We start from the raw sequence: 24,328 nt of genomic DNA, 5'->3' as shown, positions 1-24,328 counted from the left end.
CCCGCCAGCTCTGGCTTCCGCGTGCCCGCCGACGGAACCGACCGATGCTGAGGGTGAGGCTGAAGCCGGGCTCGCGAGCGTCTGTCTCATCATGCTTCCGGGGTACCCTCCCATTTCGATGTCCGAGTGCGTCGCCTCGCCCTCAGGAGGGGGCTGAGTCATGCGGAGTTCCGGCTCCCGCACTTCCCTCCAAGAACACTTCGCGTGCTTCTTGGTGCACCCCATGCAGGCCGTCAAGTTCTTCAAGCAGTCCATGTGAAGTCTTCGGCAACGGTCACACGGCGGCAAAATCCTCTCTCCTTTCGAGAGACTTTCCATACGCGCAACCATCTCAGCCTTGAAAGGACCGCCGTCATCCTTTTCCGCGGTCGGAGGGTGCTGAGAACCTGGTCGCGCAGCGTGCGATGGTAGGAGTTGTGAAGGCGTGCTCGGGATCGGGACCGGAGACGTGGTGGAAAGGAGGAGTTGAGCATATTCGTTATCGCTATAAGGAAGACCATTTGGGCCGCTGGAGGTGGTGGCCGGCGGCCGGGCACTCGGTTTGCTCCCTGAGGCCGAGTATTGACTAGCACTGGACCCGCGGCGGATCTGGTCGCCATTGGAGCCATGCGTCTTACTGCGGTCGTTGATGGTCGAGAATTTGTTCATGAGCTCGCTGCGAGTGGCGGATGACGCGCCGTTCCGGGCCGAGTCATGCTCGACGGGTGGCCTTGAATTGACTGCAACGAAGCCCCCCGAGGGAGACTTGGACAGGGCCGCCAGCGCGGCATTCGCGTTTTGACCGAGCCCGTTCATGAGGGCGACGTTGGAGGGGCTCGAAGCGCGGACCGCGGCGGGGCTGTTTGTGGCTCGGCGGTCGAGGATGGCCTGCTTGCGGCTCTTCAAGCGGTGGTTCAATTGACGGGTGCGTCCGGCGACTGCGCGACGAGATTAGCTGCAATCAGGGATAGCGACAATGCTGGCGACAGACCTCCGTCTGTTAGCTGGATTATCTGTGCGAGGTTTTTCTCCAGAATCTCTAGTGTGCCAAGCTCCTTCTCCTCATCCTCGACAATTGGCTGCGGCGGGATCATTTTCTGCGGAATGCCGCTGCTGATCAACACAAAGTCCTCCTCGCTGATCTGTACGCGGCATTGCTTGTGGTAGAATTGGCAAACGCGCACTCCCTCGCTCATCTGGCCGAGCGTGAACTGCTCGGGCTTGTTGCGCGCAAACTCGACGACATCGAGCCAGGTGACGTGCGCGAGCTCCTTGCAATTCGACTTCAGCACCTTGGGCGGCCCGTCGAATAGGCGCTCGAAGCGCTTGATGAGGATGGGGCCCAGCGGGCGCGCGCCGAGGTTGCAGGCCATGCTCTCGTGGCGATCAAGCACGCCCTGGTACTCGCCCACCAGCTGCATGATGTTGGGCAGCGTGTCGTCGCCGGAGATCAAGGGCAGGTCCTCGGTGTACTGGCGGGCAAGGTAGTTGATCTGGAGGTGGTTGGAGGTTTTGGCCGTCTTGGGCGGCGGCGCGGGAGGAGCTTGCGCGGCGGCATCGTGCGACGGGCTCCGCTTGCGCTTGAGCTGCTCGGTCATAGTGGCGGTCGACGAGGACGGGTCGTGGTGGGCGCCTTGGTCCATGGCGGGGAACGGGGCAGCTTCGCCGCGTGAGAGAGGCGCGTGGGAGGTGCGAGGACGAGGGCGAGTGCTGGGGCTCGTGGGAAACGCTGTAGGGCTAAGGGTCAGGGCGCAGCGGAGAAGCGCGCAGTCGGAACGGGAGCAATCCTCGGCAAGGCGCCGGTCTGCTCGGGCGGCGCCACGGGCGGCCGAATCGCTGCGAGGCGCGGAACACGGTCAGCGCAACGCGCGCGGGAGGGCGAGGGCTGCAAGGCAGCAGAGCGAGGGCGGGGAGGGTGCGGTCGGAGGGGAGAGCATGCGGCGCGAGGGAGAAGAGAAGGGCGGAGCGGTACCCCGAGCGAGGAGGGGTGGAGGCGAAGCCAAAGCGGAGCTCGCTCACAATCGGGTATCCGGCACAGCTCGCAGGGAGGGAGCGCTTCTAGGCCAGGCCCGCTGGCCGCTGTGGGTGTGCATGGGCGGCGGACACCTAGCGGGCGGCCTCGGAGCTGGCGCCTACTTTCCGCGTCGCGTGGCTACGTCTCCCGGCGCCCTTCCTGACCTGCGGCTGCGGGATAAAATGTCGGCTCACGCCTCGCAATTGGCAGCCCGGGGGCCATGGACGCATCGCGGCGGTGGCCAGGGCCGCGTCGTCGTCGGCGCGTGCTGCTGCTGCTGCTGCTGGGCCTTGGAAATAAGAAGCGCTGCGCTCCGCCGGACGCTAGGCGCACGGAAACAATGGCTCGCGACGCCACAGCCACAGCGGATCCGGCCCACCAGCGCTGCTGCTCTAACAGATGGCGGAACGGCAGCTCCCAAGCCCGCCAATCCTCAAAGCGGAGCTCAGGAGCTCGCCACGCCACGGCTGCAGCAGGATGCATCCCATGCGCCCGCCAACCAGCCAGCCCGCCTCGCCGCGCAACGCGGTAGCCCGCGACGTGGGCAGCCGAAGCAACTGTGCAGACGCACACGCGACTTTGGAGGGCGCTCCTACGTGGGTGGGCTTTAAATCGACGGCCATGCCTCGTCCTCGCCCTGCCGAAGCTCACCAGAGCCAGCGGCAGCCGCGCCCACGTCGCCAGGGCTGACGGGTGCCAATGCATCTTCGGTACGTCGGCTCGAGTGCAGACGCTCCGTACGAGCTGTTTCTAATACCGAGCCCGAAAGCTTGTCTCTCGGATGAAAATCCGAGCTGGCAACTAGCAATGCAAGCTGCCCGCATGAATTTCTTCGCCGGCCAGGCAGTGCGGGTTCGCGAGACGGGACCTACGTATGTAGTATACCTATGTGAGTGTGGCGGCAGAGCGGTAGCGCGGAATGCGGACTATCAGGGAGTTCGATAAAATACCGCAGGGCTTGACCGGCGGGGGAGCTCGAGACGGGCTCCATCAGAATCGAGGCGGCGGCAGTGAGGGGTGACGGAGACGCACACGAACCAAGCGTTGCGTACTCCGTACCGGCTGCGAGATAAGAAGCTTGTTCTGAGCATCCAAACCCGCGCGGGGCCATGGATGTTAGTGATGCGCGCCACACGTTGATGCCACCACGCACCATCCGTGATTGCTGGAGAGCTTCCTCAATCGAGGGCATCAAATAACCGGCTGGCGTGGCAGGTGGCAGCGCGCACTGCAAGCGGGTCATGCAATTTCGCATGTAGTGCAGCGCAGTGAAACACCTGCTCCAAAGGCGCCGTCTGAAGGGCATCCACCACCGGTGCCTCTTTCCGCTCCTGGCGGAGCCAGGCAAGCCGGTTGAAGCTCGGCATGGGACCCGTGGCCGGCGGGGCTCAAAATCGCGCGCTGCAGCGTCACCGCCCGTGCAGCAGCAGCAGCTTGCGACAAGACACGCGCACCCACGGTACGCAAGCTCAACACCACCACCTACCATGTCTGAGCGCGGCAATTTCCGGGGCGGCCGGGGCGGCAGAGGCGGCGATCGCGGCGGACGCGGAGGAGGTCGCGGCGGCCACGGCGGCCAGCAGGAACGGCCCAAGAAGGAAAACATTCTTGACCTGGGGAAGCTCATGGACAAGGAGATCTGCGTCAAGTTCAACGGCGGTCGCGAGGGTACGTCTCCCCCGACGGCCCCAGTGAGCTTCGTGGGCTCGGAGGATGTGTTGCTGACTATCAATGGCCAGTGACCGGCACGTTGAAGGGCTACGATCAGCTTATGAACTTGGTGTTGGACGACGTAAAGGAGGTCATGCGTGGTATGCTATCAGCGGTCCTCCGAGGACGTCCCCTTGCAGAGGCTAACCACGGCCGTATGCAGACGACGAAGGCAACGAAACCACCCGCTCCCTCGGCCTCACTGTTGCGCGCGGCACCCTGCTTGTCCTCATCTCGCCACTTGACGGCAGCGAAGAGATCGCCAACCCGTTCGCCCCGCCAGAGGAGGAGTGAGTCTGACGCGGGTCCTTCCAGTTTGTTGCAGACACGAACGGGTGCTTGGCCCGGTTATCCAGACGAGCCAGCTGGCACGGCTTGGCGCATGCAGTTGGAGGACAAGCCCAAGGCCGCGTCAAATATTGCGAAGACATATACCACGGGCTTGGTTGAGGGATAGCAGGAGATATGAGATCACGAAGACGTCTCGACATCGATAGTGACGAGCATCTGCGCCCGGTCGCTACAGAAATGGAGTCAAAAGAGGGAGTTATGCTCCACATCAGCCATGATTTTCTTTGGTATGCCTCGGAGATTGTCGGTGAACTTGGCTTGATTCAAAGCTCCTGCTGCCGCCTCACTACTCTTGGTAGCTATCGTGACTCACCTGTGTTACCGCGAGGAGCCACATGTGCATCTAGCGTTCAAACGGAGCTTGACGCAGACGGCCACAGATAGTGGAAGGGACGAGCCAGACAATACTGCCGATGGCAGCGGAGATAGTACTGACGTCAGAGCTGACTGAAGGAAAGATCCGAACCGCCCTAGTGTATTTCGGATATGGATAATGTTATTGTGACTATGGTCCGGGATGGTCTGGGCAATACAGAACGCGGTGTCTGAATACACCCAAATAGAAGGCGAGCGAGCATGTAAGCATCGTACAAGCTAGCTTGTTTCGCGCTCCAATTCGATCGGCTTTGCAGATTTGATTGCTGTGCTTAATAAAGTAGGAGCATCCGTGTGGTGGAGGCAGCGGCAACGACTTGATCTACGCCACATCCGAAACTTAGCCGTCTAGCGCAGACACGACGCCTCAAACTTTTTTGCGCCAGGTCTGCAACTCCTTCGGCTCGAGCAGATTGGCCCTGAAACCCTCCAAAAGGGATCAATTGGTCTGTTCTCCGTTGCATCTGAGATGTTTCGCAGTTCTGGCCACCATGCAACGACTACGGCTTCCGGCACCGGCGCCGCGCTGGAGAGCGCCCACCAGCCACCCCGTCTTCCCCGGAACCCATGTGTCAGGGCTGTTGGAGTCGAGCGGAACAGCGCGGGTCAGATATCTGTCGAGGCTTAACTTAAGAAAAAAGCAGATTCAGGCCATAGCGAAGGGACTACAATCGCCAGCTCCGTCGGAAAATGCCGCAGAGGCGACAGACCAGTCTGCTAAAGCTAACGTACGACCTGTGAAGAGAAGAATTCCACCACAAGTGATAGCAAAACAATTAAGGCTACTAGGGACGAACCAAGGGCGAGGACTCTCATCATTCTGGAGTAACCACCAGAGAGTGTTTCTTGCGCTCAGGCCTTTCTTCCACAACGGCCGGAACAATGCAATAAACAAGCCCGAATTTGAAAAATTGTATAAAAAGTACCGGCCCATGTTCCAACATCTCATGCAGGAATACACCAGGGAAGGCCTCTTTACTCTTTTGGTCGCTTACCGTAAACAAGGGGCGTTCAATAGCGCCGAAGCGGCCGCAAAATGTTGTCCCGACTCAGACCATCCTCTCCCGGATCCGCCATCCATCGAAGAGCTCGAAGAGGCGTTGTCGTCTGATGGATCTAAATATCTCGAAGAAGTCGCTGCCATGACACCGGATGAGATTTCCGAGCGCTCCCAACAAATGGCCCACGAGGTCGAGGTTACTGGTTGGCTTTCCTTTCCTTATCTCCCAAGACCGTTGTCGGCTGACTATACTTCCAGAGAAGAAGGACGACCATGGCGAAGACGAAGATGAGGAAGGACCGCTAGGCAAATACGGTCATTTGTTCGGCTTTCCGGCCCAGCACTCCCTCCTGAGCACCGTCCAGACCATTATGGAGCAGTCTTGCTTTGAGTTCCTGACTAAATTTGCCCCCGACTTCATTGCGAAAATGGAATGGGATTGCGTCGAGAGGGCCGAGATGGCGGAATCAGCCAACTACATGTTGGAAGCATTCGGCGTTCTGAGCGTCCGTGCCGGATTAGACGTGAAGAGCGGCGAGTGGAACGAGCTTCTCAGGACGTGCGTCAGGTTACGCAACCATGCAGTTCACCGCGTTCCGTTGGAGACGGCAGCCATCAGGGAGAGGCTGCAGGCGGCCGTACGGTTGGCCGTGGTGCTTGGAGACTACGCCCGCGCAGATGAATTGGAGACCTTGCTCGGCACGTTCAACAACCGTGTGTCACGTGAGCAGTTGAAAAAACAAGGCCTCATGTGGGATTTCCAAGAGCAGTATGATGATATCGAACGCCAGCGACGAGAGCTGGACATAAAAGAGGAGGAAATGAGGGCCGATATGCGCAATCGACAAGCACAAGCCAAGGCTCGCGCCAGCGACAGGCTAAGACTTGACCTGGAGGAAAACTATGCCGGGATTGGGAGGGTGACCACACATACGGAGGCAGCGCGGCGTAATGAGGAGGCGGCGCGTCGTAATGAGGAGGCGGCGCGTCGTAATGAGGAGGAGGCGCGTCGTAATGAGGAGGCGGCGCGTCGTAATGAGGAGGAGGCGCGTCGTAATGAGGAGGCGGCGCGTCGTAATGAGAAGGTGCGGCAAATGAAAGAACAACTTTGCATGGAGAAGGATAGGTGCGACCTGCAGATAAATGAGCAAGAGGAGGAGGACAAGTCCAAGGAGCAGCCCGAAGGCCAGATGCTCGAGGAACAGAAAGAGCAAGAGCTGCCCCAGGGACAAGAACAACCGGAAAGCCAGATGCTTAAGGAACAGAAAGAACAAGAGCTGCCTCAGGAACAAGAGCTGTCCAAAAACAAGAAGAGGAAACAAAAAAAGCGGAAGCTGGCCCAGATACAAGCACAGCTTCAGAGGCAAGATGAACCTACGGACGACCGACATGTTGCTGTGGAGGATGGCAGTTCAATGCAAGACGAGGGTCAAGCTGCCAAGGAAGCTGAGGCCGACGATACGGAGACGCCGCCCCAGGCAGCCAAGTGGGAAAACTACGTCGACAACATTGATCTGCGGTCTCCACACGCTGAACGACAACCGCTTACAGCGGAATCGCACAGTCATAGCACCGAAGCAGGACCGACGGGAGTGGTACTGAGGACTGGGAGGTTTGCGATGCTTCCAATCCATCAGGACAACACTACAGAGCAGCCACAGCCGCATGCTGAACCGCCAACCCTTGACGCGGAGGAGCCATCTGTCCAGTCCAACCCTCTGCCCAACGAGAGCACACCAAGCGAGAAAGCAGAGGCAAGGCCGGAGGAGAAGCCGGAGGAGAAGCCGGAGGAGAAGCCGCAACCCAAGGGCTTTTTGGCCAGATGGGGGTTTCCATTCCTGTGATCAGTCAGCGTTCGAGAAGAGAGGAGGCGAGGTTTGCATTTATACATTAGTATCAGAAGTGTTTAGGACCGGCGAGAATGTCAATCCCCTACTCCCAGAGCATCAGGCGTAGTGCCAGGATCAGCAAGGTTGGCAGAGTCACAGGTTGATCCTCTGGTAGATGATTGGCGCGTGGCTAGCTCAGCGACATTGCCCGGTTTGGCGAGGGTTGCGAGGTCCAGACGTGTTGCTTTGGGCATGGTTTGCGACGGCAAGAGGATGGCCAATCACGAGAGGACGATCCCCCAGCTTGGAGCATGCGATTGGCTGACGGGGCAGGCGGCACTGATGGCTGCTTATGTTGTAGGACAGCCTTCAAACACAGCCCCGCATGGCATGGCCGACCAGACGTACATATTTGCTACCTGGCACCGCCCATTTCGACGTTGCAAAACACCGCACTTCTCTTGTTGCTTTAGGACCAGAAGTCAGTTCAACACCGGGCTTTCCCGCTCAGCTCGACCCTCATCTGCGCCATGTTTGCAGCGCAGCTCATCGCCCTCTTGCTGGTAACTGTCCGCCCAAGCTACTTCCCGATCGGCATCTCACATGTTGGCAGCTGGCCTGGGCCGCCGGCCGGGTGATCTACAACCTCTTCTTGCACCCGCTGCGCGACTATCCCGGCCCCTTGCTGAACCGGGCAACCCCGCTGCCTCGCATGCGTGCCCGCCTGGCCGGCCGAAGCCCGTTCCAAAGCCACGAGCTCCACAAGCGCTACGGCAAGGTGGTGCGCGTGAGCCCGAACGAGCTGAGCTTCTGCGACGGGGACGCCTGGAAAGGTAAGCCCCGCCGCCCCCTGCATGCTTTCCTGCACCACCGTTGCCAAGCACCGCAGACTAACTATGCTCGAGCAGACATCTACGGCTACGGCAGCAAAGGCTCGCTGCCGCGCGACCTGCGCACCACGCCGCGCGGCAACGACGGCGAGCCCTCGCTGATCCTCACGCTCGACAACGACGAGCACCGCCAGCTCCGCAACGTCTTCACACCCGCCTTCTCGCAGCGCGCGCTAAAGGAGCAAGAACCACTACTCCTCAAGTACATCGCGCTCTTCGCCGACAAGGTGCGCGAGCGGGCCGCCGCCTCGCCCACCTCGGCCGTCGACATCTCGCAGTTCTTCAACTTCGCCACCTTCGACATCATGTCGGACCTGGCCTTCGGCGACCCGATGGGGCTGCTCGCGCGCGCCCAGTACACCGACTGGGTGCGCAACACCTTCGCCGGCATCAAGCTCTTCTCCATCCGCGCCGCCCTCTCCTACTACGTCCCCGTCGTCGACGTCCTCATGCCCCTCCTGCTGCCCCGCTCGCTGCAGGCCAAGCGCAAGGCGCACATGAAGTACGCCGCCGACATGGTCCACGCGCGCCTCGCGCGCGGCGGCGCCCTCAAAGGCCGCCCGGACATCTGGACATTGGTGCTGCGCACCTTCGACGGCTCGCACGACCGCGTGAAGCTGTCCCTCGGCCAGATGGAGAGCAACGCGTCGCTGTTCATGGTCGCCGGGACCGAAACCACGGCGACCCTGCTCGCCGGCGCCACGTACCTGCTCGCCACGCACCCGGCGGCGCACGCGCGGGCGCGGAAGGAGGTACGCGGAGCCTTCGCCAAGAGGGAGGATATGACGCTCGAGGCGCTGCAGAGCCGCTTGCCGTTCCTCGCCGCTGTCGTCGAGGAGACGCTAAGATTGTATCCGCCCGTGCCGGACGCGCAGACGCGCCGCGTGCCGCCGGGCGGCGTCGAGGTCGCGGGCAGGTGGGTGCCCGCCGAGGCGACGGTGTTTGTTACACAGTACGCCGCGTTCCGCTCGCGAGAAAACTTTAAGGCGCCGGACGAGTTTCGCCCCGAGCGATGGTTGCCAGAGGGCGAGGAGAGGTTTGGTGGGGACGAGAGGAAGGCGTTTCAGCCGTTTGGCGTGGGGCCGAGGAATTGTTTGGGCATGAAGTGAGTGTTTTTTTTGTTGTTGTTGGTTTTGCGAGACTCCTCCTCCTCCTCCTCTTCCTCCTTCTTCTCCCCACCACCCCCTTTTTTCCCCACCCTACTTGTTCGATTGGAGGTTTTTTCTTGGTGGTGGCTAACTCGTGTGACTCGCTGTAGTCTTGCTTATCACGAGATCCGCCTCCTGCTCTCGTACCTGCTGTGGCACTTTGACTTTGAGCTCTGCGAGGAGAGCGCGCGCTGGATGGACCAGAAGGTGTACGCGCTGTGGGCCAAGCCGCCGCTGATGGTCAAGATCACCCCGGTGCCGGGCCGTTGGAAGGAATGAGATGTGTGTGTGTGTGTGTATGTGTGTGATGATATGATGATTGACGATTTTTTATATATGGGACCTCTTCTCCTCTCTTTCTCTATTTACCTGAAGAGCTGAAGATAGCAAGAAAAAGAAGTAGAATCCCTTTCCCTCTCTCTCCGGTCCTGGAAGGGGGGGAGTGCGGGCTATAATGCGTATGGGATGGGTTTCGATTAATGTTATGGCTCTTTATTTTCTTGTATACTCTACTCGACCAACGAGACAAACGCTTCCTTGCTTTGTAAAGTCGAACACCGCAAAGGGTTGCGTGATTTTCACGCTTCCGTGGCTAGTCGAAGATGCGACAAAATTCCTGTGTGGATAAACGAAGTAAATGTCGGGACGGGGATGTAAAGGATACAAAGCCACACCTAGCCATACGATCCGGCTTTCCGACGTCGTAGAGGTCGCTGTCTTTGGCGAGACGTATCTAGAGATGCTCGAGTCTTTCCCCTTTAATCCTAGATCGTATCTTTACTGACACTACCTAGTGTGATTATGGTGGGAGAGGGCTGCCTAGCAACACCGGCAGCACGAACGACCAAGTCAGCCAGCAATCTCCCGATCTAGCATAGCCGCCCGCGAAAGTGAGTCTTCGATGCGCATATATGTACACGGAAGTCAAACACCGAGGCCAGCAAGTGCAACGAACGACTGTGAGACAAAACAACAGATGCCTCGATACTTTTGCAGCCCGTGTTGAAATTTGTATATATACTTACGAGCGACACGAGACCGAGGGACGGGAAACCCCCTCCTCCCATGTCTATACCGATATCCCAGGCGGCCGCCCGCCGCGATGCCAGCAGGACCGGAACGCCATCTTTTTTTTCTCCGTTTGACACGCGTCTAGTCACCATTTCCTCACTCTTCCCTGCCCCTGCCGATGCCAATGCCGATGCCAATGCCGATGCCGACTCCACGCTCAACGAGAGAAATTGCCCACTCTATCAACCACGCACGCACGCGACGCAAAAAAAAATGCACGCAGCAGCACAAAATGAACGGAAGATGAATGGTATGTGTGTGTGGTATATCGAGTCGAGCACCAACGGGAACGCTACCAGAGTAAAGAGATGCCTCAGAAAACAAAAGAAAACGCCGTCGCCGTTGTATGGTGTGGGGTATGAAAGAAGAAGAAGAAGCCCAGTAGTCCAGGTATATGTGTACCCCTAAACAAAAGCCAGCAGCCCCCCCAGCCTTCCCCATTTTCCACTCCCAATGATCGATCGAAAAGCCGTCCCTAAGAAGAAAAAAGGAAGAAAGGAAAAAAAAAAAAAGACCCATAACATCCCTAGCCAGAAAGCAGAAAGTAAAAAAGAAAACAAGACGCAGGACAAATTACAACAAAGAGGTATCGTATCTATCTCTCGCATCTCCCCACCCTTTTTTTTTCCCTTCCCCCCCTCTCATCAAACGGTTTCATCAAAACCAAACCCCCCAATCAACCTCACCCTCACATCGGCGCCGAAACATCCCTCCTCACCCCCGTCCCCTCGACCATCTGCCTCCGCGGCGTCGCCCTGCCCTCGGCCACGCTGCGCGCCCGCTTGCGCCTCTCCTGGATCTGCTCGAGCGCGGCCTCGCGATCGAACGGGCGGTCCTTGAACGACGGGGTGCGGGTGAGAGCGTTTTTCTCGGCGGCCGTCGGCGTCGCGAAGGCGTCGAAGACGCTGGGGCGGGCGGAAGAGGAGGAGGCAAATGTGGAGCGGGATACGGTGTGGAAGTGTTGTTGGGCGGCGTTGTTGTTGGGGACGGGCTTGGGCGAGTCGAAGTGCATGGGCACGGTGGTGGTGGTTGTGATGGTGCGGTGGAAGAAGCTGTTGTTGTTGTTGTTGTTGTTGTTGTTGTTGTTGTTGGCGGCGGGGGTTGCGGTGGCGGCGCGGGAGGGTTGGGCGAATGCCGTGTTGCGGGAGGAGTGGTAGTGGTGGCCATGCGAGGTGTTGCTGCGGCCGCGCTCTGGGGCGGGCGTGCGTGGCGGCGAGGGGGCGCGGGTCGACGTCTGGCGCTGCTCGATGGCGGCCTCTACCTCCATGGGAGCGGGCTCGACTGGCGTGGGGAGAGATGCGGGTGCCGCGGCGGGTGCGTCGGCCATCTCAATGTCTTCGATCTGGGGCTTCTCCTCTGTTTCAGCGGACTTGTTCGGCGAGGGCACGCTGCGGAAGGTGCCGGTTGTTGGCGAGAAGAGTAGCTCACGCTGCTCGTCTGTGAGCGTTGCTGAGTCCGGCGGTGTCGCTGGCCGGCTCATGGCCGTGGGCACCGAACGCTTGACCATGCTGTCAACTTCGGCATCGCCACCATCGCTGATCGGAGGCGTCATGGAGACGGGCTGGCTGTTCCTGATCTTGGCCATCTCCTTTTCGAACGTGTCGTCGTGGATGTAGCTGTCGCCGTTCAACTCAGCCATTCTGCACGAGCAGCATTGGAATTGGCACTCCATCTTCATGAAGTCGACCGTGTCCTCGGCACGCTCGCGGCGGCGGCGCTCAGCCGCCAGCTCTTCGTGCACAGCCTTGAGTTCCGTGCTCCTCGACGACGGGCTCGACGGGCCAAAGTTCTCCTTGTCAGAGCCATCGCACGCCATGAGCTTGGATGGCGACTTCTTGGGGGAATCAAACTCATCCTCTTCGCCAGGGTTAGACGCAGGCAGGGCGATCAAGCCTTCGGCCGCAATCCTCGCAACCTCTTCCTCCCTAAGACTCGTCTTCAGAGCATCACGCTCCTCCTCGACCGTCTTGATCTGCTGCTTGGCCTTGGCCAGCTCTTCCTGGACCCCGACCATCTTGTACTCTGCCTGGAACGCTTCTTGCTCGCGCTTCCCGCACTTGATCTTCTCCGACTCGAGCCCGGACTGGGTGATGCGGAGCGAGTTGCGCGTGGCCTTGAGCTCCTCTTGCATCTTGACCAGGGCGGACGACGCCTTGAACGCCTCCTTTCGGGCCTTGCGGATCTCCTTCTCATAAAGGCCCTGAGCGTGGCCGTGCGTCTCCTTGGCACGGTGCAGCTCCTCCTGCGCTCCCAATCAGCAAATGACGCTCGTCGTTTGGCAGATGCACTTACCATGACCATTTCCAGTCGCTTCGCCACCCTCCTCTCGCGCTCCCTGCTCTCGTCGACCTCCTTCTTCATCTTCTTGGCCTCGTCGCGGATGCGGCGCGCCTCCCTCTCGACGCCGTCCTTGTCGTCGCGCAGGCGGCGGGCGTCCAGCTCGGCCATCTCGCGGGCCATCTCGGCGCGGCGCACGGCGGCCTCGTCGCGGCGGTGCAGCTCGCGGTGGTCGAGCTGCTCGAAGCGGGCGACGGCGGCGCGCACGGCGTCCGAGGACGACGACGAGTTGCGTTGGTGGTGGTTGGAGGCGCGGAGCTTGGGGGGCGAGCCGAGCTTGAGGCTGCCGTAGTAGTTGGTGCTGGCGCCGTTGTCGGACATGGCCGAGGTGGAGGAGGTGGGAGAGGTGGGCATGCTGCCGCGGCCGGAGGTGGGCATCATAAGGGGCGGGGCGCGCATGTTGTTCAGGCGTTCGGGAGAGATGGAGGCGAGCGGCGTGGCAGCGCGCGGCGATTGCGGCGGCGGTTGTTGTGCTGTTAGCGGATCCATTGCGTTGGATCGACTGTGCCCGCGGGGTGGTTGTTGCGAGCTTTTTGCTTCTCGTTGGGGGAGGGAGGAGAAGGGGAGGAATTAATTTTGGCAGTGGAGGCTTGCTGCAGGTGCGAGGAGAGCGCGGGTTGTTAGGTGTTGATGGACGCTCGGCCCTGTAAGCAGCCGTTCCTCGGGCAACCGCCCGCCGCTGACGAGCCTGCTCAGGCATCCCCGCAACCACTTCCCTCTCTGGAGCTCGAGATGCAATCCTTCCGCTGACATGAGCCGACACAGCTGCAGAGTCCAGATTCGCAAGGACGACTGCGCGAGCGTCTGGGCGGGGCAGTGCTGGTTGAGCGTTGCACTTGCAGGTGCTGCAGACGGCCGTAGCCGCGGCGCTCACGTACGGGCGGCGCAGCGGCTTCGACGCGCACCGGCCGTGCAAAAAGCTTGACTGCTTCAACTCAACGGCTATCTCTCGCCATGTCGCTCTACTATGAGGCGGCTGCCCTTCTGGAGAATGCCGACAATACCGGCGGGTCGCTGACTTCCAGGATCTACGGCAAGAAGGGCCTGAAAAGCAAACCCACTGCCATCTACGCTCTGGTCACCGAGGCTACCAAGTGGTCCGCTGTCCTGAAGCATGTCGTCGAGATCAGCGGCATCTTGAAGTTGGAGAAAAAGGTTGGTAATGTTCTCTGTTATACTTCCAAGTCCGGCTGTTGCTTCTTCGTTCGTTTTTCTTTTCTTCCATGATTCGATCTACATCTAGTTTCTAACACTCTGCCCAGCTCACCCCTCTCCTTGCCGTCCTCCTCACCCATGATCTCTTGATCTCGAAAGGCGGCGTGGCGGCACCGGCAGCCCACCCGCTCAAGCTCGCCATCACCAGGCACAAAGCCCGCCTGAGCGCCGAGTTCACCAAGCTACGCGTAAAGCGCGGCTTCAGCTCCGTCGACGCCTTCCGGAAGCACATCAACGCCTGCGCCGGATCCGGGGGTGACGGCTCATCCACTTCGCCCACGGCCACGGCCACCGAGCACCCGCGCTGGGTGCGAGTGAACGCGGTGCGCACCACGCTGCAAGCCCAGCTGAGCAGCACCTTCGCCGCCTACGAGCCCAAGGACAAGCTCTCCGACGTCATGGCCGCGGCCTCGAGCGCCAAGGTACTACACGTCGACGAGCACATCCCGGACCTACTGGCGCTGCCGCCGCGCGCCGACCTGTCGCGCGTCAAGGCCTACCACGCCGGCGAGCTCATCATCCAAGACAAGGCGTCCTGCTTCCCGGCCTACCTGCTGGACGTGCGGCCCGACGACGGCGACGCCATAGACGGCTGCGCCGCCCCGGGCAACAAGACGACGCACCTCGCCGCCATCGTTGCCAAGAACAACGCAACAGCAGCGACAGCCAGCGGCGGCGGGGATCCGAAGAAGAAGAAGAAGAAGCAGCGCATCATCGCCTGCGAGCGCGACAAGCGCCGCTCGGCCATCCTGGAGAAGATGGTCGACCTGGCCGGCGCCGGCAAGCTCGTGACGGTCAAGCCGCGCCAGGACTTCCTCGACCTCGACCCGCAGTCGCCCGACCTCGCCGCCGTCGGCGCCATCCTGCTCGACCCCAGCTGCTCGGGCAGCGGCATCGTCAGCCGCGACGACGACCACCACGTCAAGCTGGTCCTACCCAGCGCCGCCACCGCCCAGCCCACCGCCACCAATACCAGCAACAGCAAGAAACGCAAACGCAAGGGCACCACCACAACAACGACAACCCCCCTCCCCATCACCGAACAAGAAGCCGAACCAGAACAACCCGCCGCCGCCGCCGACGACGAGACCCTCGCCACCCGCCTCGCATCCCTCTCCGCTTTCCAACTCAAGCTCCTCACCCACGCCATGCGCTTTCCCAGCGCCCGCAAGCTCACGTACTCGACCTGCAGCGTGCACGCCGCCGAGAACGAGCACGTCGTCCTGCGCGCCCTGGCCGCCCCCGTCGCCCGCGCCCGCGGCTGGCGCGTGCTGAGGCGCGACGAGCAGGTCGCCGGGATGAGGGCGTGGCCGGTGAGGGGGGAGAGGGGGGCCGTGGAGGGGGTGGGGGTGGATGTGGATGTGGATGAGGGCGAGAGGGAGGTCGTGAGGGAGGCTTGTGTGAGGGGGGAGAAGGGGACCGGGATGGGGACGATGGGGTTTTTTGTGGTGGCGTTTGTGAGGGATGGGGATGATGGTGGGGATGATGGGGATGGGGATGGTGGGTGGGGTGGCGGAGACGGGGGGGAAGAGGAAGAAGAAGAGGGGGATGAGTGGAATGGGTTCAGCGATGATGAATGAGTGAGTGAGTTTTGCTCAATCGAATGCTCTGACTACTGGGGAAGTGATGATTTACTTTGGATCGAGTGTGTGTGTGTGTGGTTGAGCTGTGTGTCCCGTTGCTTGCTTCTATGGATGAAGCCTCATCAGTGCCATGAACATCTCTCTCTCTCTCTCTTTCGATTTTTGAACTTTCTTTTTACCTGCTATAGTAGATTTCGACGCCGCGACTTGTGCCGTCACCGTGTCTGGTCCGTTTCGGCCTTGACGGCGACTGCTTTCTGATGAAAGCTGTGAGCGTTATCGTCGCCGTCATCAGCATCTTCTTCATCATCATCATCGGTCATGATGATGGCGACACGGGTAGGATCGAAACCAACGTCATCTCGTGCGCATGCTTTACCTACCCCCAGACGAAGAAAGTACAGGGACGTTTGAGATAGGAAAGGGATTAAAACACCCCCCACACGTGTATAATCTACCTGTCCCACACATGCTTTCCACCGCTCTCAAATAAGTACCCTATCCCGTCCCACCACCACTCCCCTCCTGATGACCTCGCCGACATCAACATGATCTACACGAAAGACCCCACGCGCCTAATGTATCTCCCACCGTCACCACTTCTACTTTCGCCCACGCCCATGCCCATGCCTTCGCCCACTGCTCCACCATCTCCTCGGAGAGATTCTCCCAAATCGGCAACGCCAGAGCTTTCCCCCACCCTCCAGCTCGCCGCCGTCCGGGTGAACATATGTGTGGTACACCAGGAATGGGCTGGTGGTTCATGAGGAGGGGTTCGAGTTCGAGGCGTGGGGCAATGGGCGATGGATGTTCAGCAGACCATTTCTGGTACCAAGATCAAAAACGCATCGCCGTCACGTGTTCCGGCCCGTGTCCTCACGGTTCCCTGGTCCCCCGCTTGCGGAATGCAACAAGCTGTCGACCCACAGGTAGTCACTGCTGAGTCGTTTCGTTGCGAACATGGCATCTTGGAACGTTTTAGCAACTCTTTGAGAAGTATCTATCTCCTTCCTAAACGCCTTTTCCATTCGGCGCGATAGCATACAAAAAAATCCGGATCCTCACCCCAGCAATGGCCGAGGGCCGCACACTTTCCTCTGCACTGCTCCAAAGGCCGTGGCAACCAGGCGCCCGGTCTACGCGGTCCGCGGACGTCGACCAGTCTCTTCGGCCGCCCACTGCATCGAGAGGGGGTCCGCGGAACGAGACGACGACGGCCCTGCGGCTCCAAGTGAACAAGTCCGATGGAGCGCCAGGTATCTTTTGAGCCGTAGAGATATGCACGCTCGGCCGCTTTTCGTATGTTCCCGTGCTCCTTGGGTAAAGACCGGAGACTCCCAATGCCGAGGGTCGTCACGAAAGCTCCTCTGAGGAAGACTGCTTCAGGACCGGCTCACTGGATCTTTCTCGGTCTGGTATGTAAGCGTATTCGAATCGTCCACGCGGATGTCGGGCAGGGGGTGCGGTGCAACAGGCCCGATTCTTTTGGTCTCGAAAGTAGATTATATCGCGCCAAAACCGATGCGAGACGACGATTCATCGTTCTCGTCGATGATAGAAGGCCTGGGACCCGGAGAAAACACAGAAAGGCCTTCCGAGCATAACATCGTCCGGACGGCGAAGAACCTTCGTCCAGTGACCTGTCGCTCCAAGCTGGAATCAAGACTGAAAGGGAGAGGAAGAACTCATACCGGGTGCGAGGAGTGGACAAGATCATCGTGACACGTCGGGCGAGGCCAGAGACTTCGACGAAGCCCCCGCCATACGTGACCGATCATGGCGAGGTGGTGCGCGCTGGCCGGTGGGCTTCGTTCGGAGCAACGCTTGTGAAGAGGGAAGTGACGGAGGAGAAGAAGAAGCCGTCTCGAAATTTCTCGGGCTGGCGTCGGAGTCCCAGCCAGGAGCGACCTGAAGAACGCGGAAAACGGACGCTTTTGCCAAACTACCTACCTAGGTGCGCTCGCTCGCTCGCGACGAGATGAAAAGAGCGCCAAGAGAATCCCTCTCGCTACCTTGGGATGCATGTTTGAGAAGTGGTATGTAGGGCGACCCCATCGGCAAAGGCCAAGACTGGTGTTAACGCGTGGGCCACCTCGCTGAGTGAGACCTTGAATGATGTAAGTTCCTTCAATCCCGTGGATCCAGAGTAATAAAAACGATCTTTAAAACCGGGGCTCGTGTCATTGTCTCGCCCACACTCAACTTTCCAGAATAATAATATCCAAAACGGCGGCGGCAGTCTGGACAGGATCCATCATCAGGTAGCAGTGTTTGCGTGAACGTCCGAAGATCATGGCATTTTCCGTTCTGTCTGCGATGAAAGATGTGAACACACCACCAGGCGAGGCTTCCGCTTTTTTCCCTTAACAAAACATTCATGCACTCGCCCTCAGTAGCAAGAAAGTAAACCCGGTCCACAAAACCAATATCCCAGAGCTTGAAAACCGAATTTGATTTCTTTGGATGGATGATTTTATACGAACCACCTCCAAATGAGACACCTTCCTTTTTGACTTCTCTCCCACCGCTTTCCCCATGTCACGCTGAAGAGAGAGTAATCCGCAACAGACAGAACCCCCCATAGCCCACGCATAACCAAGAAACCCGCAAGAGAGGTTTTACCGGTTAGACTTGGCAACACGCTCAAGCTCGTCCTTCTTCTTGATGGCGTACGAGTTGGAGCTGCCCTTGGCGGCGTTGATCAGCTCCTCAGCAAGGCACTCGGCGATGCTCTTGACGTTGCGGAAAGCGGCCTCGCGGGCACCGATGGTGAGGAGGGCGATGGCCTGGTTGACACGGCGCAGCGGCGAGACATCGACGGCCTGGCGACGGACGGTACCGGCCGAACCGATACGGGTGGAGTCTTCGCGGGGACCGCAGTTGACAATGGCATCGACGGCGACCTGGATGGGGTTCTGGTCGGTCATGATGTGGATCTGCACACTCGGTTAGAATCCTGAGCGCCAGATTGCGCGGCGGGGCAGACGTACGATCTCGAAGGCGTGAGCAACGATGCGGACAGCCATGAGCTTCTTGCCGTTGTTGCGGCCGTTCATCATGAGCGAGTTGGTCAGGCGCTCAATGATGGGGCACTGCGCCTTCCTGAAGCGCTTGATGGCATAGCGGCCGGCCGAGTGGGAGAGGTAGACGGGAGTACGGATCTGGATGTAGTCGCTGTAGGCGCGGAAAGGCGTCAGCACATGTCGGCGCAGCGGTCCGCCAGCAAAAGCCGTCGCGCGAATTGCAGACGCTCGCTCTGAGGGAGGGTGATCCGTACGTCAAGGAGATGTCCCTGATCTCAACATCCTCGTAGCTCCACTTGTTGAACAGCTTGATGCTGCCAATCTCCTCGGTGACGTCCTTGGGAAGGACGGGGTAGCCCTGGGGGCTCTCGACCTCGATCTCGCCTTCGGACATGGTTGCCAGGTGTTGACGATACGACGCTGCCGTTAGTTGAAGGGGAGGTCGTGAGCGGGTCGTCGGCGGGGGAGGTGGTTGTCGTCGGTGAGGTCGAGGATAATTTCAGCAGAGTGTCGGATCAATTGAGTGCCGCACGCACTCGCTTAGCCCGCACGTGATCCGCCAGCGCCAAATCTGAACCCACCGCCGCGCACCCACGCCGCGCACCGCGAGTATTGCTCAGCTCTGGCAAAATAGGCATTGCGTGTGCATTGGAGGAGCGAGTCTTCTTGACAGCCTTTGCATGCAGAATTGCACCACTCTCGGCGTCCATTGTTGGCGTTATCCAACCGCAGCTGCGCGACCTTTGCGTGTAGCGAGAGCTCTCCAGAAATCGGCCGTGCGCCTCATTACTCCATGGTCTCCCGCTGGAAAGTCAAGCGGACGTGCAGTGCGCAAGCACAAAACAACCAGTCTACAGGCACTTCTACAAAGATCTACTATGGCTCGGTTCACCCCAGTGATGACTCCAACTTCTCATGCCAAAGGAAACCTCCAATATCTAACCAATCTATCAATGCACGCCTGATCAAATCGATCGCAGCTCTAATTTTTGGGGGTATCGATAACAATCTGTGCACAGTCTACCGACAGCTGTGGGCTGCCGGCCGCACTGCATCATCTACGCGCCCTATCCCGCAAGAGCTCCTCCAGCGCCTCTCCCAGATCCGCAAACGTGACCTTAGCCTTCTTCATCTGCGCGACCCTCCTCCACGCATCCAGCATATCGCCCTCCTCGACCCTGACCACCCACCCGCCCGCCGTGACCAGCCTCACGCAGCCATCCGCGCCCCTGCCCCTCCCCACGACCCCATCCGCCCTCAACAGCCTCTCCAACCACTCCCTCCCACCACCACGAGCCCCGACCCTCTCCAACACCTCCTCCACCCTCACCACGCCCGCACCCACCCCCCCATCCAACCCCTCCCTCACCACCCTCAACGCCTCCCTCTGCCGCCCTCCCTCCTCCTCCCTCCCCCTCCTCTCCCTCTCCCTCCGCTCCTCCCTCTCCCGCCGCCGCCTTTCCTCCACCCCCGCCTCCGCCACCGCCCGCCGCCGCTTCTCCTCGAACAGCTCAGCCTCGCGCTCCTCGGCCCCCTCGCGCTCGCGCGCCCGCTGCGCCTCGCCCTGCGCCCGGACGAACTCGTGGTACGCCCGCCGCTGGTCGCGCCGCGCGAGCGACCGCGCCTTCTTCGCGCCCACGACGGCTTGTTGTCTGGTGCTCGCCGCGGCCGCGTTGCGTCGTTCGGCGGCGGCGGGGTCGTCGGGGGCGGGTTGGTGGTGGTCGTTGGCGAAGGCGGCGTTGGCGGCCGCCGCGGCTTCGAAGGCTGCTAGTTGTTCGCGTTGCGCTTCGTCTAGCTCTTCTTCGTCGGAGGAGCTGTCGTCGTCGGCATCGTCGGCATCGTCGTCGTTGGCGAGGGCGGCGGCCGCGGCGGCCGCTGCGGCGTGCTCGGCTGTGGGGTGGTGTACGTGCTCGCCGTTCTCGCGCTCCTCGTGGTGAGGAGGGCGGCCGGCGTTGGTTGTTGTGGCGGCGTCGTCATCGGCAAGGGGTCGTCGCTGTTGCGGCGGGGCGGCGGCGTTGTTGTTGTTGTTGTTGTTCTCGAAGATGGCGGGTGCGAAGTAGAGGAAGGCGCAGAGGGCGGCGGTGTGGACGAGGTCCTGAAGGAGCGGGGTGCCGGGCCTGGTGAAGGGCAGGAGGCGGTTGAGGAGGGATTGGAGGATGCGGAAGGGATTCGTCATATTTTTTTTCACGGGCGGTCGAAGAAGAAGAAGAGAATAGAGAAAAACGCGAAAAGGAAAAGGAAAGAAACACCGGTCGGATGTTGTGAAGAACCGGCGTGTTATTGTGTCATGCTTCGGAGTGGGGAAAGCTCTGCCCACTGCTTGCTGCTGGCTGCGCGGAGCTGGCGGTGGAGAGGTTGATGATGGGTTCGCCGCTGGTCAGAGCTCCCCCGGAAAAGTTGCGCAAACGAAAGCTGTGTTCGGCTTGCAGAGCGCTATCTCCGGGCACCTGCGACAGGGCGTTAGCCTTCTCTCTCTGGTCATCAGTCGCTCCACGCACTTCATTCTTTTTTCGCTTGGACCTCTCGTGTGCTATTTGGCTGCTCCCGAACAAGGAACATCTTGTGCAGACCGCAACCTTCGGTCTCCAATACCACCCACCGCAGCCTGGCCTCTAGACATGCCTGTGCCGGGCTCCCTGGCATGTGATCTGCGCAAATGCATGTCGCAGAAATAGAAACTCGCATTCATCATAGTCACGCCGTTACGAACATCTCGACGCAATATGCCCCGCTGTCAAGCTGATCAATTTTCATGCTGAGACTCCTGCAATATCAAATATATCGGCCCCCTGTCCAGGAGTGAAGATAGATCCGCAACGTGTTTGACCATCAGCAAAGCGCACCTCACTGTCGGGAAGAAGTCCTTCGTGGTCAATTGGATAAACTTCGTGCCATATAGCTGTAAGTTTTAAGGAGAGCAAAAAAGGAACGGATTATACTTCTACCAACGGTAGTTGGTTGTACAATGACTTACCCTTCTCAACGTAGCCCATCGGAAAGTTTGCACCCTACTTGCCTAGTTAGTTAAGGTCTATGCAAGGATATCTATGTAGTTTCAAAACTCCCAGCGCACGTCTTCAGCTAAAATCCTGCGTCAAGTATCCTCGCAACAATGCACTATATTTCGCAAGCCACTGCAAACCATAGAGAAACAACAGTAGCATCCTGAAACTTGTAGTATATTGGTTATCTCACTCACTGTACCGCTGTTACGATAGGGGCTTGTCGTGACATTGACCGAGGGCAAGAGCGCAGGGCATGACAGCTCCATTGTACCCCCCCGAAGCATCCCGCGTCTGGGGAAAGCGCTCTGACTACACCGGACATGTCGCGATTGCCTCCTGCAGTGGTGGGAACTCATGCGCGGAGTGGCTATCTCTCCCATACTCGTATTCCCAGGCTGATGCTTTCATTTGTAGATTCGCCAAGGCTTGCTTGGATGGAAGAAGGGGTTTGTTGATCCTTTCATTTGACCTCTTCGAAGATGGGCTTCTGCCCTGCTCTCGTTGCATCATGATGCTGTCTTCATCCGCAAACCACACATTCCCACAGCCGTTTACCCCCAAGAGAACCCGAACGCCATGCTGCTTCCATGCCAAGAAGACAATCAGAACTTGGAAGAGAGAAAAGGGAGACTCTAAAATTGATCTGGGAAAGCGGGGACAAGTCAGCAAGGAGCGCAGTAGCCGCGTGGTTGGGTATTATCAATAGTGACATACCCAAAGTCATGCTCATCGACACGTCCGTGTTCTCGACCATCTTGGTGAACTCCTCGAAGCTGATCTTGCCGTCGTGGTCGAGGTCGGCCTCCATGATGGTCTTGTCGACAATCTGCTGCAGCTGCTGGTCCTTGAGGTTGCTGCCGACCATCATCTTGAGCACGATGAACAGCTCGCCGTTGCTGATGTAGCCGTCGCGGTCGATGTCGTACACCTTGAACGCGAAGCGCAGCTTCTCCTCCTTGTTGCCCTTGCTGCTGAAGGCCGACAGGCCCGACACGAACTCCTGGAAGTCGACGTCGCCGCCGCCGTCCTCGTCGAAGATGGCAATCATCCGCGTCGCCAGCGGGTTCGACGACACCTGCGGCAGCGACAGGAACTCGTCGCGCTCGATCGTGCCCGAATTGTCCTGCAGGGGCGCGCGTGTCAGGGTCTGTGGCTATACGGGGTGCGGCTGCGTCATGCGAAAGGGGGGGGGGAGGAGGAAGTATGTATGGCGGAAAATGAACGAGGGGCCCACGGCCGCGGATGCGTGAGGGCTGGCCGTGGCAAGGGCGGAGGCGGGCGTACCTTGTCGAGCTTCATGAAGCGCTTGCGCAGGCGATCGACCTCCTCACGGTCGACTGGACACGGAACGTCAGCACTGGATCCCGCGACAAGGCAGCGGCCGCCCCGCCGGGAGAGGCTGAAGGGCCGGCGCTGTGGCGGGCAGAAAAAGACGGATTGGACGCACAATTGGAGCCGGACACGATGTTGTCCAGCATCTGGGAATTTGCGTTGCCCATTTTGGCGGTTGCGGCGGGGCGAGTGGTGTTTGGCTGGGTCGGCGTGGGGGAGGGTGTCGAGGGCTGGAGGTAGCAAAGGCGGAGAACAGGTAGGTGGTGATGCACACGGAATCACCGACGGGTCGAAAGCAAGCCGCAGGGAAGCAAGCCCCACGCTCGCTCGCTCATCTCACTCATCTCAGGAGCGCCGCCGGCCAATCACGCAACGCGACCCAGAACTCCGCCCGCCGCGAATCACGTGATTCGTCCGAGCTAGCTTCCCACGCGGAGAGCGACAGAGCAAGCGTCACCGCCGGCCAGCAACACCCCATCCCGTCCGCCAGAGCTCTCAACGCCGCGAACAGCCCTCCCAGCCCGCCGCCCGCACCCCAATTGCAATTGCCCTTCGCCATGGCCGCCCCGGGCCCGCTCGAGGTCGCATCGACCATCCAAACCGCCTCGATCCAGCGCGACCCGTCGCCGCACCACGACATCAACCCCTCCACGGCCGCCAGCACGCGCGAGCCCGTCCACGTGCACCCCGCCTCGTCCTCGGACGTCGACGACGACGAGATCCCGCTGTCGGCCCTCCACCCGGCGCCTCGGCCCCGCGGCCGCCACGGGCACGGCGGCACCCACCTCCCGCCGCTGCCCGACCTGCGCTTCGAGCAGAGCTACCTCAAGAGCATCGAGCGGTGCGAGTCGTCGTGGGGCGTGGCGTACGTCACCCTGCGCGACCAGCTGCTGCTCCCCTTGCTGCAGGGCACCCTGTGGACGCTGCTGCTGAGCGGCTGGCGCCACTGGAACCGCGCGTCGCAGCTGTCGGGCGCGTCCGTCGGCGCCCGCGTGCGCCGCTGGTGGTGGCGCGTCAACGACTGGAAGATGCCGAAGATGCACGTGAAGACGCCGGAGCAGGTGGCGGAGCATGTCAAGGATGTGAGTGCCCGCTTTATACGGGTGTGTTGCGGGCCCACTGGGATGGCGTTGAGTTGTGGGCGGCCATGGCTAATGTTGTGCGAATAGTACTACGTCAGCGAGTTTGCGAATGCGGGCTCGGATTAGGAGAGCGGAGGGATGGCGGAAACCTCGTTCGTGCGGTAGACGATAGCAAGGATGCATTTGGGATGGGAGTCTTGGGCGTTTGGGGCCAGATATTGTGCGTTATGAGAGAGGCACTTGACGAGACAAGAGATATACGAGAAATGGGTGCTGTCACTGCGCGTTCGCTGTCGAGAGTCACAGCGTGTACTACTGTCTGTATACATCCGTTTGTAGTGTGTTGGTGTTGATTAATGATGAAATGCTAGAAATTAAACAACG

General features: G+C 59.9%; 10 protein-coding genes across 10 annotated transcripts; 5 read left to right on the top strand and 5 right to left on the bottom strand.

The window, feature by feature from the left end:
• Window positions 1–893: 893 nt before the first annotated feature.
• On the bottom strand, window positions 894–1,622 carry SLS55_005087 (uncharacterized protein; the record flags this gene model as incomplete). The annotated part of the gene is made up of 1 exon (XM_066776538.1): window positions 894–1,622. One exon carries the CDS (start codon window positions 1,620–1,622, stop codon window positions 894–896), a length of 729 nt encoding a protein of 242 aa, XP_066632380.1.
• Window positions 1,623–3,618: 1,996 nt separating this feature from the next.
• lsm7 (U6 snRNP-associated protein Lsm7) lies at window positions 3,619–3,997 on the top strand (the record flags this gene model as incomplete). The annotated part of the gene is made up of 3 exons (XM_066776537.1): window positions 3,619–3,661; window positions 3,733–3,804; window positions 3,867–3,997. The coding sequence occupies 3 exons, from the start codon at window positions 3,619–3,621 to the stop codon at window positions 3,995–3,997; spliced, it is 246 nt and encodes an 81-aa protein (XP_066632379.1).
• Window positions 3,998–5,361: 1,364 nt separating this feature from the next.
• On the top strand, window positions 5,362–7,273 carry SLS55_005085 (uncharacterized protein; the record flags this gene model as incomplete). The annotated part of the gene is made up of 2 exons (XM_066776536.1): window positions 5,362–5,632; window positions 5,688–7,273. 2 exons carry the CDS (start codon window positions 5,362–5,364, stop codon window positions 7,271–7,273), a joined length of 1,857 nt encoding a protein of 618 aa, XP_066632378.1.
• Window positions 7,274–7,970: 697 nt separating this feature from the next.
• SLS55_005084 (uncharacterized protein) lies at window positions 7,971–9,575 on the top strand (the record flags this gene model as incomplete). The annotated part of the gene is made up of 3 exons (XM_066776535.1): window positions 7,971–8,091; window positions 8,167–9,100; window positions 9,407–9,575. The coding sequence occupies 3 exons, from the start codon at window positions 7,971–7,973 to the stop codon at window positions 9,573–9,575; spliced, it is 1,224 nt and encodes a 407-aa protein (XP_066632377.1).
• Window positions 9,576–11,055: 1,480 nt separating this feature from the next.
• SLS55_005083 (uncharacterized protein) lies at window positions 11,056–13,025 on the bottom strand (the record flags this gene model as incomplete). The annotated part of the gene is made up of 3 exons (XM_066776534.1): window positions 11,056–11,419; window positions 11,600–12,609; window positions 12,660–13,025. 3 exons carry the CDS (start codon window positions 13,023–13,025, stop codon window positions 11,056–11,058), a joined length of 1,740 nt encoding a protein of 579 aa, XP_066632376.1.
• A 633-nt stretch (window positions 13,026–13,658) lies between these two features.
• SLS55_005082 (uncharacterized protein) lies at window positions 13,659–15,499 on the top strand (the record flags this gene model as incomplete). The annotated part of the gene is made up of 2 exons (XM_066776533.1): window positions 13,659–13,859; window positions 13,967–15,499. The coding sequence occupies 2 exons, from the start codon at window positions 13,659–13,661 to the stop codon at window positions 15,497–15,499; spliced, it is 1,734 nt and encodes a 577-aa protein (XP_066632375.1).
• A 2,621-nt stretch (window positions 15,500–18,120) lies between these two features.
• On the bottom strand, window positions 18,121–18,919 carry RPS5 (40S ribosomal protein uS7; the record flags this gene model as incomplete). Its single annotated transcript, XM_066776532.1, has 3 exons — window positions 18,121–18,438; window positions 18,493–18,676; window positions 18,780–18,919. 3 exons carry the CDS (start codon window positions 18,917–18,919, stop codon window positions 18,121–18,123), a joined length of 642 nt encoding a protein of 213 aa, XP_066632374.1.
• Window positions 18,920–19,579: 660 nt separating this feature from the next.
• SLS55_005080 (uncharacterized protein) lies at window positions 19,580–20,701 on the bottom strand (the record flags this gene model as incomplete). The annotated part of the gene is made up of 1 exon (XM_066776531.1): window positions 19,580–20,701. One exon carries the CDS (start codon window positions 20,699–20,701, stop codon window positions 19,580–19,582), a length of 1,122 nt encoding a protein of 373 aa, XP_066632373.1.
• A 1,461-nt stretch (window positions 20,702–22,162) lies between these two features.
• On the bottom strand, window positions 22,163–23,029 carry CNB1 (Calcineurin subunit B; the record flags this gene model as incomplete). Its single annotated transcript, XM_066776530.1, has 4 exons — window positions 22,163–22,173; window positions 22,245–22,653; window positions 22,815–22,867; window positions 22,978–23,029. The coding sequence occupies 4 exons, from the start codon at window positions 23,027–23,029 to the stop codon at window positions 22,163–22,165; spliced, it is 525 nt and encodes a 174-aa protein (XP_066632372.1).
• A 390-nt stretch (window positions 23,030–23,419) lies between these two features.
• SLS55_005078 (uncharacterized protein) lies at window positions 23,420–24,070 on the top strand (the record flags this gene model as incomplete). The annotated part of the gene is made up of 2 exons (XM_066776529.1): window positions 23,420–23,944; window positions 24,032–24,070. 2 exons carry the CDS (start codon window positions 23,420–23,422, stop codon window positions 24,068–24,070), a joined length of 564 nt encoding a protein of 187 aa, XP_066632371.1.
• Window positions 24,071–24,328: the final 258 nt, after the last annotated feature.

The sequence above is a fragment of the Diplodia seriata genome (assembly GCF_021436955.1).
Source record: "Diplodia seriata strain FDS-637 chromosome Unknown scaffold_5, whole genome shotgun sequence".
NCBI classification, from domain to species: domain Eukaryota; kingdom Fungi; phylum Ascomycota; class Dothideomycetes; order Botryosphaeriales; family Botryosphaeriaceae; genus Diplodia; species Diplodia seriata.
Note: the sequence above shows the minus strand (reverse complement) of the source record. Positions and strands in the feature narration are given on the sequence as shown.